Source organism: Musca domestica, unplaced genomic scaffold (assembly GCF_030504385.1).
Source record: "Musca domestica strain aabys unplaced genomic scaffold, Musca_domestica.polishedcontigs.V.1.1 15, whole genome shotgun sequence".
Classification (NCBI taxonomy): domain Eukaryota; kingdom Metazoa; phylum Arthropoda; class Insecta; order Diptera; family Muscidae; genus Musca; species Musca domestica.
The window spans coordinates 13,878,976-13,896,087 of NW_026712207.1; the positions used below are offsets into that span (position 1 = coordinate 13,878,976).

The 17,112-nt window shown below is 32.8% G+C and overlaps 1 protein-coding gene across 4 annotated transcripts in view; it reads left to right on the top strand.

Annotated features, from left to right (window-relative positions):
• LOC101894176 (ecdysone-induced protein 74EF) overlaps positions 1-10,857 on the top strand; it is a 257,086-nt gene extending 246,229 nt beyond the window's left edge. For all 4 annotated transcript variants that reach the window (XM_059119692.1, XM_059119693.1, XM_059119694.1 and 1 more), the window contains 4 exons: positions 4,644-5,114; positions 5,228-5,434; positions 9,238-10,232; positions 10,375-10,857. In XM_059119692.1, the coding sequence (XP_058975675.1) occupies positions 4,644-5,114; positions 5,228-5,434; positions 9,238-10,019 (1,460 nt within the window). In that variant the 3' untranslated portion in view covers positions 10,020-10,232; positions 10,375-10,857. The remainder of the gene's footprint in view (positions 1-4,643; positions 5,115-5,227; positions 5,435-9,237; positions 10,233-10,374) is intronic.
• Positions 10,858-17,112: the final 6,255 nt, after the last annotated feature.

Consider the following 17,112-nt stretch of genomic DNA (forward strand, 5'->3'; position numbering starts at 1 on the left):
CGAGCTTAATGATCTGAAATAGTTTTTATTTGCAAAGTTAGGACCTGGACTTCCTTCTCGGTGCAGTTGTTTTTTTTTTAAGAGTTATAGAAAAGATTTTCAAAGATAAGTACATGCAATTAAGAAAAAAATCTTTGTGATTAAAAAGTCTGAATGAATATTTTATGTTTGTAATTTGGTTAGAAATTTGACAACTTTTTTGCGGAAAGTTATTTTTCCTTGTGAAAAGTTTTCCCTTAATGGATGTGTCGAAATGAATTTTTCTATAAATATATATGTTGGTCTAAAACTTTTCCTATTTAAAAATTACTATTAAAACAAATATGGCGCCCAACGGAAAAAGTGACCAAAATCAGCCTTGGCTACTTTTCCTCCAATTCTTAGTCATAAATAAAAAAAATTGATGTATACTTTATTCGGATGCAATGGAAAATTTCAAACGTCAAATATTTTGAAATCAAGTCATTTATCGTAGCATTAGTTTACCCGTTGTTTACATCATTCAAACTATTTCGAAAAACATTCGCAAATGACATTTTCTTTTTTCAATATTTTATTACATTATTATTATTATTTCTATTGAAATTATTTTATTAATTACGCATTAATAATTGTATATTTTGCAAAAATTCAAAAAAAAAATTGGCACATTTTATTTTTGTTGTTTGGTGTTCGATGTCTTTTTTTAAGGTTTATTTGTTTACCAACTATTTCAAGGGCACAACAACTATTGTTATTATTACTCTTTTATTTTTTTGGTAAACTAACAATATCAAGACACAAAAAAATATTTCTTAGTAATTATGACTAACACGTGACAATTATATTTGCTTGCAATAGCAACAAATTTTGCAAAATTAAAAAAAAATCACAACACAAAAAAATATTTGGTATTTAAACTGGAAAAAAGTAAACGATCATAGAAAGAAATAACAAAACAGTAAGTGGTGGCTATATGTAACTCTTTTTGGAGAGATTGAAAATCCAAGCTTTGTAGCCAATATTTATAATGCATGGTAGGATTTGTTGCACATACCATTTGCCCACTGTGAAATTGTGAAATTTAATTGAAAACGACACAAATTAAAACGTGTACGGCATACAAAATACAACAACATGATTTTTGCTTGGAGGTTTGTAAGCAAAAAAAAGTGGAAAAAATACGCGTGGATGATTAACAAATTTTTGATTTGCCTCAAGCCGAATCGATCATTTGTCCAAATCCACAAAAAAAGTGTCAAGTGGTTGAAGTAAAAGGTGTTGGTGGTCGTGTTGTTGCTGTTGTTGTTGGAAATTGGGCAATTTCCATTTCAAACTGGTTACAACAAACCCCCCAGTCCTCATTGCAGATACTTGTTTAATGTTTACATGGGCATTTTTGGGAAATTACCGGAAAGAAATGTAGCTGTTAGTCACTCGCTTGCAGGTAATGTGAGAATGTGTGTGTGTGAGATTGAAACTTCGTTTGAAATTTTGCACTATCTATGGTGCAGTTACTGCAATTGGCCAAAATTTCCATTATGAATAGAAAAACCAACCAACCAGCCAGCCAGCCAGCAAAGTCAAATGAATGCAATGAACCAACAGGCAACTGCAACAACAACAGCAACATCAAACAACAAATGCCTGCAATGAATTAAGTAGCACAAGCACTGCCACCACCACCCCCATCATCCAACGACATCAAAACAATTCAAATGGGTAAAATGTTAGCAGCCACCACCACCATACCGCCACCAACAACAACATCGTGCAATAATGCAAGCATAAATTGTAAACGATTTTACACTGTACACACAAACACACACACATACACCCACTATGCCGACAACACACGAGCCTTGACCTGATTTCTCTTCCTCTCTCGCGGCCAATTGTTTGTTATTTTAAATGTATGCACATCCATACACACACACATGACATGGATACTAGTTGTTGCTGGGTTTTGGTGGGGGATCGTATTTGGTCGTTAGTGGTCGCAGTGACAGGGAGGCTCGTTACCAGCCAGCCAGCCAATTTTGTGTACATTAAACCCACACAAACAAACACATACATGCACTATCTTGTTGCAATCATACTAGCATCCGTTGCAATTCAGCAACACAACGAGACTTCCTTTAATACTTGCAAAATAGGGTTATTGGGCGGTAGAGAGGGAGAGCAGATAGGGATTTCTGTTTGCCATAATGGCGAAAAGAGAGTAAATATTAAGTTTGTGTAGTGCAACTTAGGCCTGTAAGTTAAATGATTGCTGGTATTGGTAGTTTGTTCTGAGCGAGGAAAAAAGGTATGTCGATGCAGGTTCGAATACATTTTGTTGTTGGGAGCGATAAGAGTAATGAAATGCAACAGCATATCTTGAACTTACAAGAGTGATAAGTCTAGATTTTAAAAATTTAATAAAAAAAATTAATGCATTATTGGGGATCTTTCCTACCTGTCTACAGAAGATAATGGGTTCAAACCTTAGGAAGAGTGATCAACTTTATGAAACATCTATGCTAGGCACGTCGTTTCAACTAGTCAAATACAGGGTGAGATAAAAAACCTGCAACAAAGTCAAACGCCATAATTTTTACATTTTTTTTTAATTTTATTGACGAAACCAAAAAATATCGGAAATAGCATCAAATTTTAGAATAACTTTAGATTTGTTCGAATTGGTCACCTTTGACACGAATTATGGCCTTCAAACGGTCAATAAAATGGTCACACACTGCAGAAAAGCGCATTCTTGAGGTGATCGACACTTTGGTATTTTTTAGTGCCAACCTTGCTTTCCAAAATACTCCAGACACAATAGTCCAACGGATTGGTATCCGGAGATTTTGGTGGCCTCATTTTGTAACCATTCTTGGGTGGCGTGTGCTGAGTGCGATAGTGCTGAGTCCTGTTGGAATGTCCAAGGTCTGCGGCAAAAATGTGTGCGTGTCCAAGGCTTCAATACATCCTCCAGAATATTTTCGCGATGATATTCGGCATTTATTCTGATGCCACGGTCGATTAATACGAGCGGAGAGCGACCATAGCCGGTGCTTGAGTTCTGGTGGCCAACCGAAGGTGCACATTTTCAGCTGACTTCTTTGCCAGGTAAACCCGGTCATTGTAAACAACAAGCAAATGTTTTCCCATCGGAGACGGAGAAAACTAAATTCGGCAGTTCACCACTTTCGGCCAAGCGACGCAATTCTTTAGCTCTTTTGAGTCTATTTTCTTTCTGTTGCGGTGTAAGTTCTTACACTTCTTGGAATTTCAATGGCTTTACCCCGAGCTCATTTTTCAATATTTGCCAAATGGAATATTGCGATATGTTCAGCTCACGAGACATTTTTCGGCCACTGCGACGCGGGTTTCGATCAAATCGCTTCTTTACAATTTCGAAACATTTCTGCTGATGTTGTCCACTTCCTTGACGTCGAATTAAGAATTTTCACTATCAAAAGTCGACTTTGTCTCATAGATTTTTCAATGGCAAAAATCGATTATAATCAAAAGTCCTTTTAATTATCCTTTGGTCACGTGTAAAGCCGCGATATCAAAATTCCAAATTTGAAAAGCCCTGCTTTGCATACGATATTCAATTAAACTAACTAGCAAAAATGCTTACATATTTTCTTCCAAAACATGGACTTAACACGTTTTCCACCTTAAGATGGCGCTTGTATGCATGCCCTAATCTCTTGGCTAGTTGGTTGAAATGTCTGTTTTAAAGTTTTTGATGAGTTGTTTGGCTGGTTGTCGGTTGGTTGGGCCAAACACAGCTTGCATTTTTTTTTTTTGCCTGCCTGCCTGGCTGCTAGTCATCTGCCAGAAAGAAATCAGTGAAAATGCACTTTTACTTTTACCCAAATGCTGCTTTTCCCTTTGTGCGCTGTATCTTGTCACGCTGCAAGCCAACCACACTGACGTTGGTTGCATGCATGCATTGGTGAAAAGCAAAAGTAAAATTATTGCTGTTGTTGTTTGTATTGTTTCATTTTCATTTTTTTTTTTTTGCAACAAATGCATAAAACACAAACTCTGAACATAAAACCATAATAGAAATTCTCCAAGTGAAATGAAAACAAAATTAGTCATGTTTAGTTTGAAGTGAAGTTTTTTTGTAGTTGTTTTTTTTTTTCTTTCCAAAAAGCCGCAAAAATAAATTACACTATTTAATGTTTTTTTTTTTTGGTAAACGGATTTGAGGGAACTAGAAAAAATCGGCTGATGTAGAATATACTAATTTCATTATTTATAAAAGTCATTAAAATGAACTGCAAACATTCGCCAAAGATCGGAAAATGGTTTTAAAAATATGAACATTTTTTAAGAATAAAAATTTGAGTTAAAATCTAACTACTTAATACAACATATATATGATGTTTATTATTTAAAAAATTCCAATGATCCTTCATTATCTTATAAATTAAATGTGTATTTTTTTAAATGTAATCGATAAAAAATTAGAATTAGAATTTTCTTTATTTTTACCAAAAATGTATATGAAATAATAAAAATTAGAATTAATATTGATATTGATTAAAAAAAATTATAATATTTCATAAAATGAAATTTATAATTAATTTTTAATTTTTTTTTTTTTAATTTTTTAACAAAAACTCAAACTAAAAAGTATCTTTCTTCTCTTCCTCCCTTTCCAGATACCGAAATTCCTATTATCAAACAATCAACAAGTCCGGGACCTCATCTACATAACCTGCCACCATCATCACATCATGTGCAACAGGCTGCACTCCAGCAGCAGCAACAACAGCAACACTCACACCCGCATCCACACCAACAGACAACACAACATCAACAGCAACAACAACAGTCGCCATTAACGCCACAACACCCGAATGGAAATCCAGCGGCGTTTGCAGGATCAGGACCTGTTCTCAATATTAAAACGGAGCAAAATGTTTTAACGTCACCGAATCAACACCAGCAGACCCATGGAGGGGGTGGTGGCGGCATTAATTTACAGCAACAACACAACAGCCTAACAGGACCCTCAAGCAACAATAGTCTACAGTCATTGAATATACCACACCGGCCATTGTTGCACAATTTGCTGAGTGGCGGCTCACTGCACAGCACACATCACAGGAGTTATGGTGCAGGGACAACAGGTAAAGGAGACAATTTTTATTTTGAACAGCCACTTTTTCTTCCTACTCTCCTTTTCAAATGGGATACAAGAAATTAATGATGTGTTTGTTCTTTTTTCAATTTCCCTTTAAAGGTTCATTTCCTCCCAGTCCGGCCGACAGTGGTGTATCGGATGTGGATAGCTCGAGCTCGGGAGGCCAACCCTGCAGCGATGAACTCAAGGCCCGTTTGGGTCTGCCACCCCACTGTTCGACGCATCCCTCTCATCTGGCTAATGGTACATTTCTGCATCCGAATCTATATCAGAATTCTCAAATCAGGAATATATGGAATCGTGGAAGTGAGTACAAGAAAATCAATCAAAAAAATTATACAAAATTACGATAACTGAAGAAAAGCACAAAAATTTTTAAAAAAAAATAACATTAATAACGGGATCTTGATACAAACAATTTTTGGGGATTATTGGTTTTCATCATGTTTGAACGAAATTCGGTTTAGAGCCTTTGGAGGCTGGTATAACCATGTCGCTATCAACCTGGTAAAACCTAGTGCGAAAATTTCGCTCAAAGGGTCATCTAGTGGACTCAAACGTTTGGACCTATACTATTTTTCCACAATTGACCTTGTTCTAAGATATGATAGTTTCCATTCCGGGTCCTAATTTTGAATATTATGCAATATTTACAACTTAAAAAAAACTTTTTCGGACTTTTGTTACCTAATAGTAACAGGGGTTTTATACATATTCAAATAAGTTCGTAGACAGACCCACTCTATATGAGAGCACTTTGTATTTGTACCTAACAAAGCTATATCGTGAACCCCCTATTAATTCACATTAATAAAGTTTTTTGTTTGAATCGAAACCTATTAACAAATATTAAATTCTAATTTAAAAATCCGAGAGATGTGGCGGTGGGGGATGTTTGAAATAAAAACACATTTCGAAATAATTTCTATTTCTAAATAACTTAAACTTTGACTCAATTCAAAAACAAACAAATGTTTGTCACAATTATTTCTCCATTTGAAATTAAAACAATTATAATGGCTATAAATAGCAGAGGGAACAGACATATATTTCTGGAATGTTTAATTCAAACACAAACACACACACCACAGACACAGCAGCCATAAACTATAACTATCCATTGAAACAAGATTTAAATTGTAGGTATCAAAACGAAAATCTATTTATGTACCCATGTACCCATTTAGCATCTTTCTCAATTTTCCCCCTTCTAGTTGTTTGATTTTCTTCTTTTTTTGCTATTCCTCATAATCATTAACATTTCTACAAACATCTGAATGTATGTATGTACATACGTATGTATGTTTGTTTAATGTATGTGCACTTTAAACGACGACTCTATTGCCGCTGCATCAACACTCAACGTTTTCTGCCACTGCTGTTTGTGTGCGCTTTTTTGTTTTCTTTTTTTTTCAAATATAAACATACATATGTACGTTGCATTGTTGTTGTATGTACGTCGGATATTTATATGTATAAATGTATGAATCTGTGGTCATCGACACATTGCCTTTGCACAAATTCTGAAGGTCACAACCACATGCAACTCTCTTCATTTAATACACGAGCGCAACAAACGACGACGACAACGACGAAAACGGCAACGGCAATATGGCTCTCACTGTGTATATGAATTTTAGTTGCTGCTGTTGCTATTGTTGCTGAGTTAAACAACAACAGCAGCAGCAGCATATCAATACTGTTATGAATAAAACCACACAATGATAGAGTAAAAGTAAACCAGAGAGAAAGAGCATGAGAAAGAGTGCTACGTAGAAATGGTTGGTGAGATTGAAAGTCAATGCATTGCATTGTTGTTATACTGTTAATGGTTTTGTTGAGTGGGGGTTATGGGGGGGAGACATGGTACTGGTAATCTCTCACACTCCGTATGTTGATGTTGAGTAAGGTTTTAGTAATAGACTGGTTGGTTAGTTGGTTGAACATGCTCCCATAAGATATAGGTACACACAACTGTGCAATAGACTTAACGTTGCCATGTGTGTATGGCTGGGAGCTTAAGTTTTTATTCCAGATTACTGTAGAGTTTGTTAATTATAACAACAACAACAATAGCCTCAATGCTCATAATATGGTTTACTCTCTTTGGATTGTTGTTACTCTGCTCCCCGTTTTTTACTTGCAAAAAGTGTAGTACTTCGCCCTGCTCCCCCTCCCCCTTTCCACCATTCCTTTGAATGCTTGTGCATTCTGGTTTAAGAGCAAAGAGGGTATTCCACAAACATGTTTGTGTGGAGCTTACGTCCTCATTATTATCGCTGCCTCGATTGTTGTTATTGTTATTGTTGTTGTGCACGAGAATTGCAAAAACACTTTTATTTTTATTGCAGTATATTTTGTAACATTCCTCGTTAATTTTGACGCCGGATGTAAACCAACAAAACAAGAAATCAACTTGCACACAAACACATGTTTGTATGTATATACGTATTTCGTGTGTGATACCTACACACAAATATGGCTGGGCATGTGAGGCAAAACAAACAGCAATTGGTTTTTTTTTTTTTTTTTGTAAGCCATTCCAGCCAGGCAGCCAGCAAGTCCGTCAGTCAGTCATTAAATGCATTGGATGTCGCCGCCACATTCGTCGTCGTTTGTTGTAAGTAGCAACATCAACAAAGGCAAGCAGCAACAGTCAGCGCCAATTGTTGTTCTACCTCTGGTTTGGTGTGAACAGAGAATGCATGTCATGCCTTTGCTTGTTTTTTCAAGTCGTTGATTGATATACTTAATGGTGTGAAAGAGGGCGGATTTTTTGGGGGAGAGGTGAGGAGTGGGTGGTCTAAAGTTCTACATAAAATTCTTGTAGCTATTAGCAAAAGAAATGTTTGTCTTGTGACAAACAAAAAAGGAAGTATTTGTCATTTAAGTTATTTGTTTGACAAACAAAGAACCACTTGATTGTGTCGAAAGCGAATTTTTGACATATTTTAAACAGAGGGACGTGAGGGAGGGTGAGAGTGTTTGCATGTTAATGCAAACAATTGGTTTTGTTCAGGAAATACATACATACTTATATCAATATTATTTATTATTGTTTTTTAATTGGAAATTATTCTCGAAATTTCTCAAACTTATCCAACTCATTAGTGTTTCATGCATGGGATCAAAGTTCATGTGCCAGATTCGTAAACGTCATTGAGATTTGGGTATACCGACGTAGGCAGAAATACGGTTTAAGAGGGTATGTACCGAAAAGAAATACTATTTACAAGGGCTTTGGCGTCATAGCCGATTTCATGTACCAGAGACGGAGTTCAATATCTACATTTAAACCCGGAATCGTAGATAAATTCAGGATACGAAACCACGAGCTCTCTGTTTTCTAGGTTTACATTCTCTGCTTTTAAGTAATCTGACTTTCTAGTTTCGATACCGTATGATAAATACATAGCTCATACGCCCAGAAACCCTCCACAATATTTTACTGGTGTACTGCTGCTTTTATACCCTCCACCATTTTATGGCGGGTATTTTAAGTTCGTATATATATATATATTCTGGATAAGCGTAAAATTATAAGTCCATTTAGTGATTTCCGTCTGTCTGTTGTAATCTTTCGCTATCTTTCGAACGAATTGAGATTGAAGACTAAAATTTTGCACACGTGTGTATTCCGCCCATATTTATTATTTTAATGCTTTTAGCGACATAATTCTCAGAAATTATTTCAAATTTCGTATTTGAAGATCTTAATGAGTACTGCAAGTCCAGGTCTTCGTATAACGCATAGAACGAAATTGTTTCAAATTTTGTGTTTAAAGTTGGTAATGAGTGCAACAGCCGATGATTTTCGGTATTTTTTATTTTTCATTTTTTCCAAATATTGGAAGGTATTCAAATTTCGGTCTGGCCGAACTTGCCTGTTTTTTCACTTTTTTATTATTATTATTATTATTTTTTTTTAAATCAAACTTACAAACTTTTTCAATCGAACATTCTCTATAACCGTTTTTCTACGGGAATTTCATATTTTGGATAGGCGTTATGATATCTCTTCAATTTTTTTAAATATTTCTTCAATATTTTTTAATTGTTCATTGTTTACTCATTTCTTAATTTTAAATACGCTTTCTTCTTCTTTCCAGTGGCTGAAAACTACTACTTACCTTTGGCAGCAAATGGTGCAGGCGGTGGTGGTGGAGGAGGTGGTGGCGGCGTCATCAACTCATCCAACAACGGCCCAGTGGTTAATAACAGCGTAACCTGCAGCTCAACAGCGCCCAATGGCGCCTATGGTGCGCCGCCCTATTTTACAACTCCCTCTCCGCCTCGTGCCGCCGTCGGTTTGGCTTCACATCATTCCCTACATCCACATCAGCAACATGCTTTGCACTCGCACCAACAGCATTCCTCCGTCTCCAATCCCACAGTTGGTTCGACCAGCAACGGTGTCCTTACCTCCAACGGCGTTCTGTCACATCAACAAAGCGTCATACAACCGGCCACATCGAGTGTTAACTATGATCTCTCCTATATGCTGGAACTGGGTGGTTTCCAACAGCGTAAAGTGAAAAAGCCACGCAAGCCCAAAATCGAAATGGGTGTCAAGCGACGCAGTCGTGAGGGTTCCACCACCTATCTGTGGGAATTTTTACTCAAGCTTTTGCAGGATCGTGAATACTGTCCGCGTTTCATCAAGTGGACAAATCGCGAGAAGGGTGTATTCAAACTGGTCGATTCCAAGGCGGTGTCACGGCTCTGGGGCATGCATAAGAATAAACCGGATATGAATTATGAGACCATGGGTCGGGCACTGCGCTACTATTATCAAAGAGGCATACTGGCCAAGGTTGATGGTCAACGTTTGGTCTATCAATTTGTTGATGTTCCCAAGGATATTGTGGAAATCGATTGTAATGGTGTTTAAATGTAAGCAGAGCAAAATCGCAACCATATTTATCCGAAGGAGAGAACATAAGGCAAAACATAGGCGGAAAAGCAACAGCAACAGCAGCAGCAACACAAAAAGAAATAAATTTTTAACTGTTTTCGAAATTGGTTAACCTGTCTTTCGGGCCATATTTAGAGACAAGATTTTTGGACATTGCCTGCCTTCCCTCACATAACGATCCCCAAATTGGTAGGTGTCAAAAGATTGTTGGATATGAAATTTTTCAGTTTATATTCGTTTTGAGTTATTTTTGAAAGTATCACAAAATTAACGCTGTTTAAGCTTTTTCATTTTTTATTAATTTTGTTATTTTTAATGTAATTTATTGCAGATTTCCCCCTGAAAAACAGTTATGGGTTCACATTTCCATGGCCTGGATGATGTTACATTTTCATTTGGAAAATATTTGCCCTCTCATATGCCATTGGTTGTGGAGTGAGATTATTTTCCAATATGCCATGGATCCAAACGTATGCAACATGCCCACTGATGCTGATGGAAAGGTGTAAAGATCGCTCAAGGATCATTTGTTTTCAATTTTCGCCAAAATATGAATGGAATCCTCAAAACAGTTACGGACCAAAACAAACAGGCAGCACACTCAGTCCCTCTGCAACATCAGAAAGGAGAGCAAACTAACTGATCGAACACACACACATATACAAGGACAGTAGCTTTCTAAGATCCAAAGTCGAATCGAAGTCTAGCTTAAGATTTTGTATGCCAATCAAAGAAAACTATTTTGAAGGACACCCCAAAGTCCTTACAATGAATGGTCTAGCAACAAATTACAAAAAAAAAAACAAAAACAAACCCGTTATAACTTTTAAAAAGTAAAACCATGAAATTTTGTAATTTTTGTGAAATATGACACATTTGTTGTTTTGTTTTTCTCCCGCAAGCTGTGCTATGTTGGAAAACAAAAACCAAGAGGAGTCAGCCCTCCTCCTCTTTGGAACAACATCATTTGTAATATTAATTATCAGCAATGATACAATTGTAAATTAATTGATTTATATATACATCTATATATAAAATTAAAAAAAGGAAAAAATACACATAAGCTAAAACTAGTTTTGTAAGGGATATGTTGGATATAGTGTTGTAATTACAGTACAGTTTTTTATTATTATTATTACTATGAATTAATTGATATAATTGTTAATAATGTTTAAGATTTATTAATATTATTATTATTAATAGCATAAATATTCTATTTTAATTATAGTTGTTTAGCATAATTTTAAAAAATATGTATTTTATATTTCATGTTTTTGCATTATTTTAATTGTATTATTATTATTTTTTTTTTTTTTTGTTTCATTGAGTGTAAAAAGCAAACATTAAATGTACGTTACAAAAAAAGAAACAAATGAAAATCAAATTGTATCATAATTTTTGTTTTTGTTGCTTATTTTTATTTAAAACACACACACACAAAAACCAATTATTAAAATGTTGAATTTTTGTATGTAACAGTAAATATTTAAATTTATGTCTTTTATTAATGAAAAAAAAACACACACAAGAAATAATTCAATTAAATTGAAATTTTAAAAATTGCAATAATTCTTTACAAATTTTAGCCCATAGTCCACACAAAATAATAAACAATTAGAGGAATATTGCATTTGTGTTATTCAACAAATTAAGAATTGAAAAAAGAAATCAAAGACAAGTCTTCCAAGTAACATCCTCAAACATTTACACTTCCATAGACCAGAAACCTTTCGTTTTTTGTTTTAAATTCAGATGACTTTTCAAGCCCCTAATGATCTCCACATATACTCATAGTTTACATAATAATGTGATAGATGAATCCAAATATTAATAGAAATTCTTAATATTAACTTAAACAATATGTGGTCAAAATAAGAAAAACACAGCTGGGACAGGGAAACAAAAATACGATATTTTTAAATTTAAACTTTTCAAAATTTCTAATGTTTTGATTCAAAAAAAAAAAAACTATTGTACTTAATTTTAGGCTGTGTTGATAAATAAGATGTTAAGGCCAAGTTTATATTTAAATGTTTTATAATTTTAATTTTCCAATAATTTGACATAAAGCATATAAAAATATACGACAAATATATTATGCTATCGAAAAATTGCGATAAAGGTTGCAATGTAAACGTCGGCTCACATAATTATAAGCTCTTTGACATATATTTTCATATGTTTGACCATGGTAGAAGAACACAGGTAGACGCATCGACACAGCTGCTAAGACAATTAACTGTCAAACCAATTTTGAAATTGAAAATTTTAAATGAAAATTTATTCCAATTTGCAAAAATGGTTGAAAAATGCATATTATAACATCCTCTGATTGGTCTCGTATAACAAAACATATAAAAATCAACTTATTTTTGATAATACATTTCAAAAATTTTGACATATCAATGCTTCCAAGCGTTGATGCATCTACCTATATTCTTCTAACATGTGTTTGACTTCAAATTAATTAAAAAACTAAAGACTCAAAACTAAATGTAAACATGGCCTAACATATCAGAATGAAAGATAATTAATTATACTCAAGTATTTTCAATTCTTATCAACATTTGAGTCATTAAATGTATTGCAAAAACCAGCCAACAAAACCTAATTCCTATCCCAGTTGTTGTGATGCAATATTTTCAATATCTTATTTGTTAAATAACCAAATGAAATCACCCCCTTTGTTTTTTTTTAATGGCAATAAACCTAAACTAAATACCTAAAAAATACAAAAAAAAATCTATATTTGTATTTTATTTATGCAATGCCAAGTTCAACTTTGCCGGAGCAAGAAATCCTCCAAATATACACAAATTACAACTGCACAAGAAAATACAATAACCGCCATTTCTGTGTTTCCCAAAAACAAAATGAATTAAAACTCATTGATACTAGGTTTACACTCAACCCTTTTAACGATAAGTACCATATTGCGATCTATTTGATACATATTGTCAAACACAAGGTAGAAGAATACAGGTAATCGCATCGGCACAGCTGTTGGAACAATGAAATGTCAAACTGATTTTGGAATTGAAAATGTTGAATGAAAAATTATTGAAATTTGTAAACATTTTTGAAAAAAGCATATTATAATAACATTCGATTTGCGTCGCATAAGAAATCATATAAAAATCTACTTATTTTTGACAAAACATTTGAAAAATTTTGACATATCATTGTTGCCAAACGTTGATGCATCTTCCTGTATTCTTCTACCATGGTCAAACAGTTAACATCAAATAAATCATGATAGCACAATTAATCGCAAGGGAGAGTGTAAATTTAGATATGGCCCAGATTGGTGTTTCCACAAGGTAGTTTTTTTTATTAAGGAACATACTGCAAAGCCCTCCAAGCATAGTTCTATAAAATTTGCCTTGTGTAAATACCAAAAAAAATAATAATAGTAAAAATAATTTTATCAACAATAGACTTGTGTTTGGAATTTTTGTACATTTTCTTTCGAAAATTCTATTAACCACTACTCTAACACTGCCCATATCATAACCACAAACAACAAAGAAAATAATTTTTGGACTTGATTTTTTTCGAATATATACAAACTGAAATTACCTCTGTTTTTCCATTGTTCCCTACATTTTTTTTACATGTGTTTGTGTACACTTTGCAATAATATTTGTAAATTTTTAAAAAATAGTAAATTGTTTTTATTTTTTATTTAATATAACATAATATAATATATAATTAAAAGTTTTTGTACATTTGCCCCTTTGGCGACTGTCATGCAAACAGTGCGTTTGTCTGGAGTTACAAGGGAAAAGAGAAACAACTGCCCTACACTGCCTATAATTTACACTCGATTCAATATAAAACAAAAAACACTCGATTCAATATAAAAAATACAACAATGTAAAGTGCAATCTGTTAAGAATTAATAAGTTTTGTTTTAATTTTTTTCTCTTCGTTTTAAGTCTATATTTCTCTTATAAAGAAAATAAAAATAAAATTTTTTTATTCAAAATTGAAACGTTTTTTGTTTACATTTTATTTGTGATTTGATCTGTTTTTTTTCGGTTATGTATTTCTTTTTTGTGTTTTTTTTTATTATTTTTTCATTTATATTATATTTAACAAATAATAATAAAAAAATGTTTATATATTTTTAATTGTGTAATACAAAAAAACAACAAACCTACTTTATATTATTTAAAAATAAAATTATTTTTATTTTACCAAATTTTCAATTATTTGTTTATTTTGTTATTATTTGCGAGCGGAGTTAGGAAGTGTTAACTTTGATTTATTTAGAATAAAACATTTCACCGACATTAACCATGGTACAATGAAATAAAGGTAACCTCGTTTCAAATTAGCATTCCAGCTCTGCATTTTCTGTAACTTACCTTGTCAAACTTTAAGGTATAAAAAACAGTTCCCATCTCTAATTTTGTGTGTATATAATGGTTCATGAATATAGATTTTGAGATATCTAATGTATAAATTTGAAAGAATTTTAAACATATGGTTACCTGACTTTACCTTCTTAATACTACCATGGTATTTACTAATTTAGAGTTCTTCAACGTACGGAATCGCGACTTTAGTCTTTTGAACAGTTAGTGGAAAATCTTAAAGTACGTTTACATCCGTGCTAACTATTTACCAATCACAAGAAATGTGAATAAACATAAGTAAAATTTATTGCGATTGGCTTATCGCTGTTAACCCATCAAAGATTTTTGATTGAGAACGTCCTATTATCATTGCCCAGGCGGATCTGGCATTGTGTTTGGTGAACTTATGATAGCCGGATGGGAAGGATTTTTAATATGACCTTTTAACAATATCATTAACATGTTTCATTAAAAGTTCAAAGTCTGATTTATAGTGCGTTTACATACAAAAGATCTGCCCGGAAATTGACTTATTACAGTAAATTTAGTGTATGTTTTCTATAGTCAAATCTATTGTGATTGGTTAATTTTCAATGTGAACTGAGAGTTTGTATGTAAACGTACTTTTACAACAAATTTTAGAGAGAGACAGTATCCATGGCCCAAATATAAGGTCCCTCTTCCAAGCCAGCTGACTAACAAATTTAATGTAAAAATTCATTACTGTGCTTGAAATAACAGAACAAAACATAATCAAATAGCCAATAAAGTGCAAGAAAATTTAACATTCCGTCAGGTTTTTAAAATGGGCAGGAACACCTTTACAAGAATCCACTATGATTTCTTCGATATCATAAAGGGAAAATCGGTTACCGTAGCAAAAACTGTTATATTCTTGTAGTTCTGGAACAGGCAACTTGTTATGACGCCATGAGAATATCAATCGTGGTAAAGGAATACAGTTAGATGCATCAATATGTCAAAACTTTTATTTTTTTTCTTTTTTTAAATATATGTAGATTTTTATATGTTTTTTATATGACGTCAATCGAAGGTTATTATAATATGCTTTTTTAACAATTTTTACAAATTTGATTAATTTTTCATTCAAAAATTTCAATTCCAAAATTGGTTTGGCAGTTCATTGTCCCATCACATGTGTCGATGCGTCTGCCTCATGGTAGAAGAATATAGGTAGACGCATCGAAACAGCTTGTGGGACAATGAACTGTCAAACCAAATTTGGAATTGAAAATGTTGAATGAAAAATTATTTAAATTTGTACAAATTCTTGAAAAAAATGCATATCATAACAACCTCCGATTGGCGTCGTGTAAGAAAACTTAAAAAAATCTATTTATTTTTGAAAAAAATTAAATTTTTTTTGACATATCCATGTTCCCAAGCGTTGATGCATCTACCTGTATTCTTCTTCCATTATACCTGTATGCTTATAGTACGTTTACACAACAACATTTTATCCGGAATAATATACTTGAAAGTTATTGTGATTGGTCACTTTTCTCGGAGCTAGATTCATCATCATATCTGGACACTGATATATATGTGAAAAATATATTGGAAAACTAAATAGATTTTGTATTCAATTCCTTTTAGAAGTTGTTAAAAATTTATTTTTTTTCAACAATTTTATGAAATTTTTATGGTGAGTAAATTATTTAAAACATTGAAGGGCATCGTAAGCGTTATTATATTACGGAATTTATTTCTTGTACCATATAATTTTATAGTTTTTATTTTTATAACATTTGTTTAGAAAAATGTCACATAATGGTTTTGTTTCATAAGTTGACATTTTGTTTTCTTCTAAGAAAAGTTTTCTTTTTTTAATTTATGAAAAATATATACTGTCAATATATATTTTACAGGAAATATTGGCAGAATTTGTCATATTTCAATATAAGTTTATTGTAAAGAGCAAAACACATTAAAATTCCTAACTTTGTTGAGGCAATAAAGGCAATCACTGAATGTATTTTGGCCTTTAGTTCCAAACTGTAGTCTACATTTCCATTGCATTCGTACATATGTGTTGAATCAAAAAAACCCGATTGAAAGTTTCCAATGATTCCTAAATCGATATCCTCTAGATAATTTTATTGTTTTTTTAGTATTTAATTTGACTATATTTGAATATACTGTAAGTTGGTATTATAGGCATTAACGCATTATTATTATTATTAAATTTATTAACGTAGTTAAATGAATTCTTTAGAAAAATCATTAAATAAGCATAACAACCTATACACACAAAAAATACAAATATTGCAAAGACCGTTACATTGCATTTACTCTACTCTCTTACAGCATTCGGAGAGATCTAAAGAGAAAACAATTTTCATTATACATTTAAATAGGCATAATAATTTTTATAACTTATTAAGGAAACGAAAATAATTACCCACAAAATTCCATTGTAAACCCCTCCCCCGCCCTATGAAAACTTTAATATGCAAATTAATGTACAACCTTTGAAGTCGAAAGTATGAAAACAAAAAAATTAAGTACAACGAAACATTTATCACATAACAAAAAAAAAAAAACACAAAGTAAATTATATTAACATATATTAAACATTTTTATATAAGAAGAAAAGATAAAATATATTTCTATTTACCACAAAGCGATATCAAATGATCACTTAATCAAACCTTATGAACATAACCTTTAAACCAAACAATTTGAAA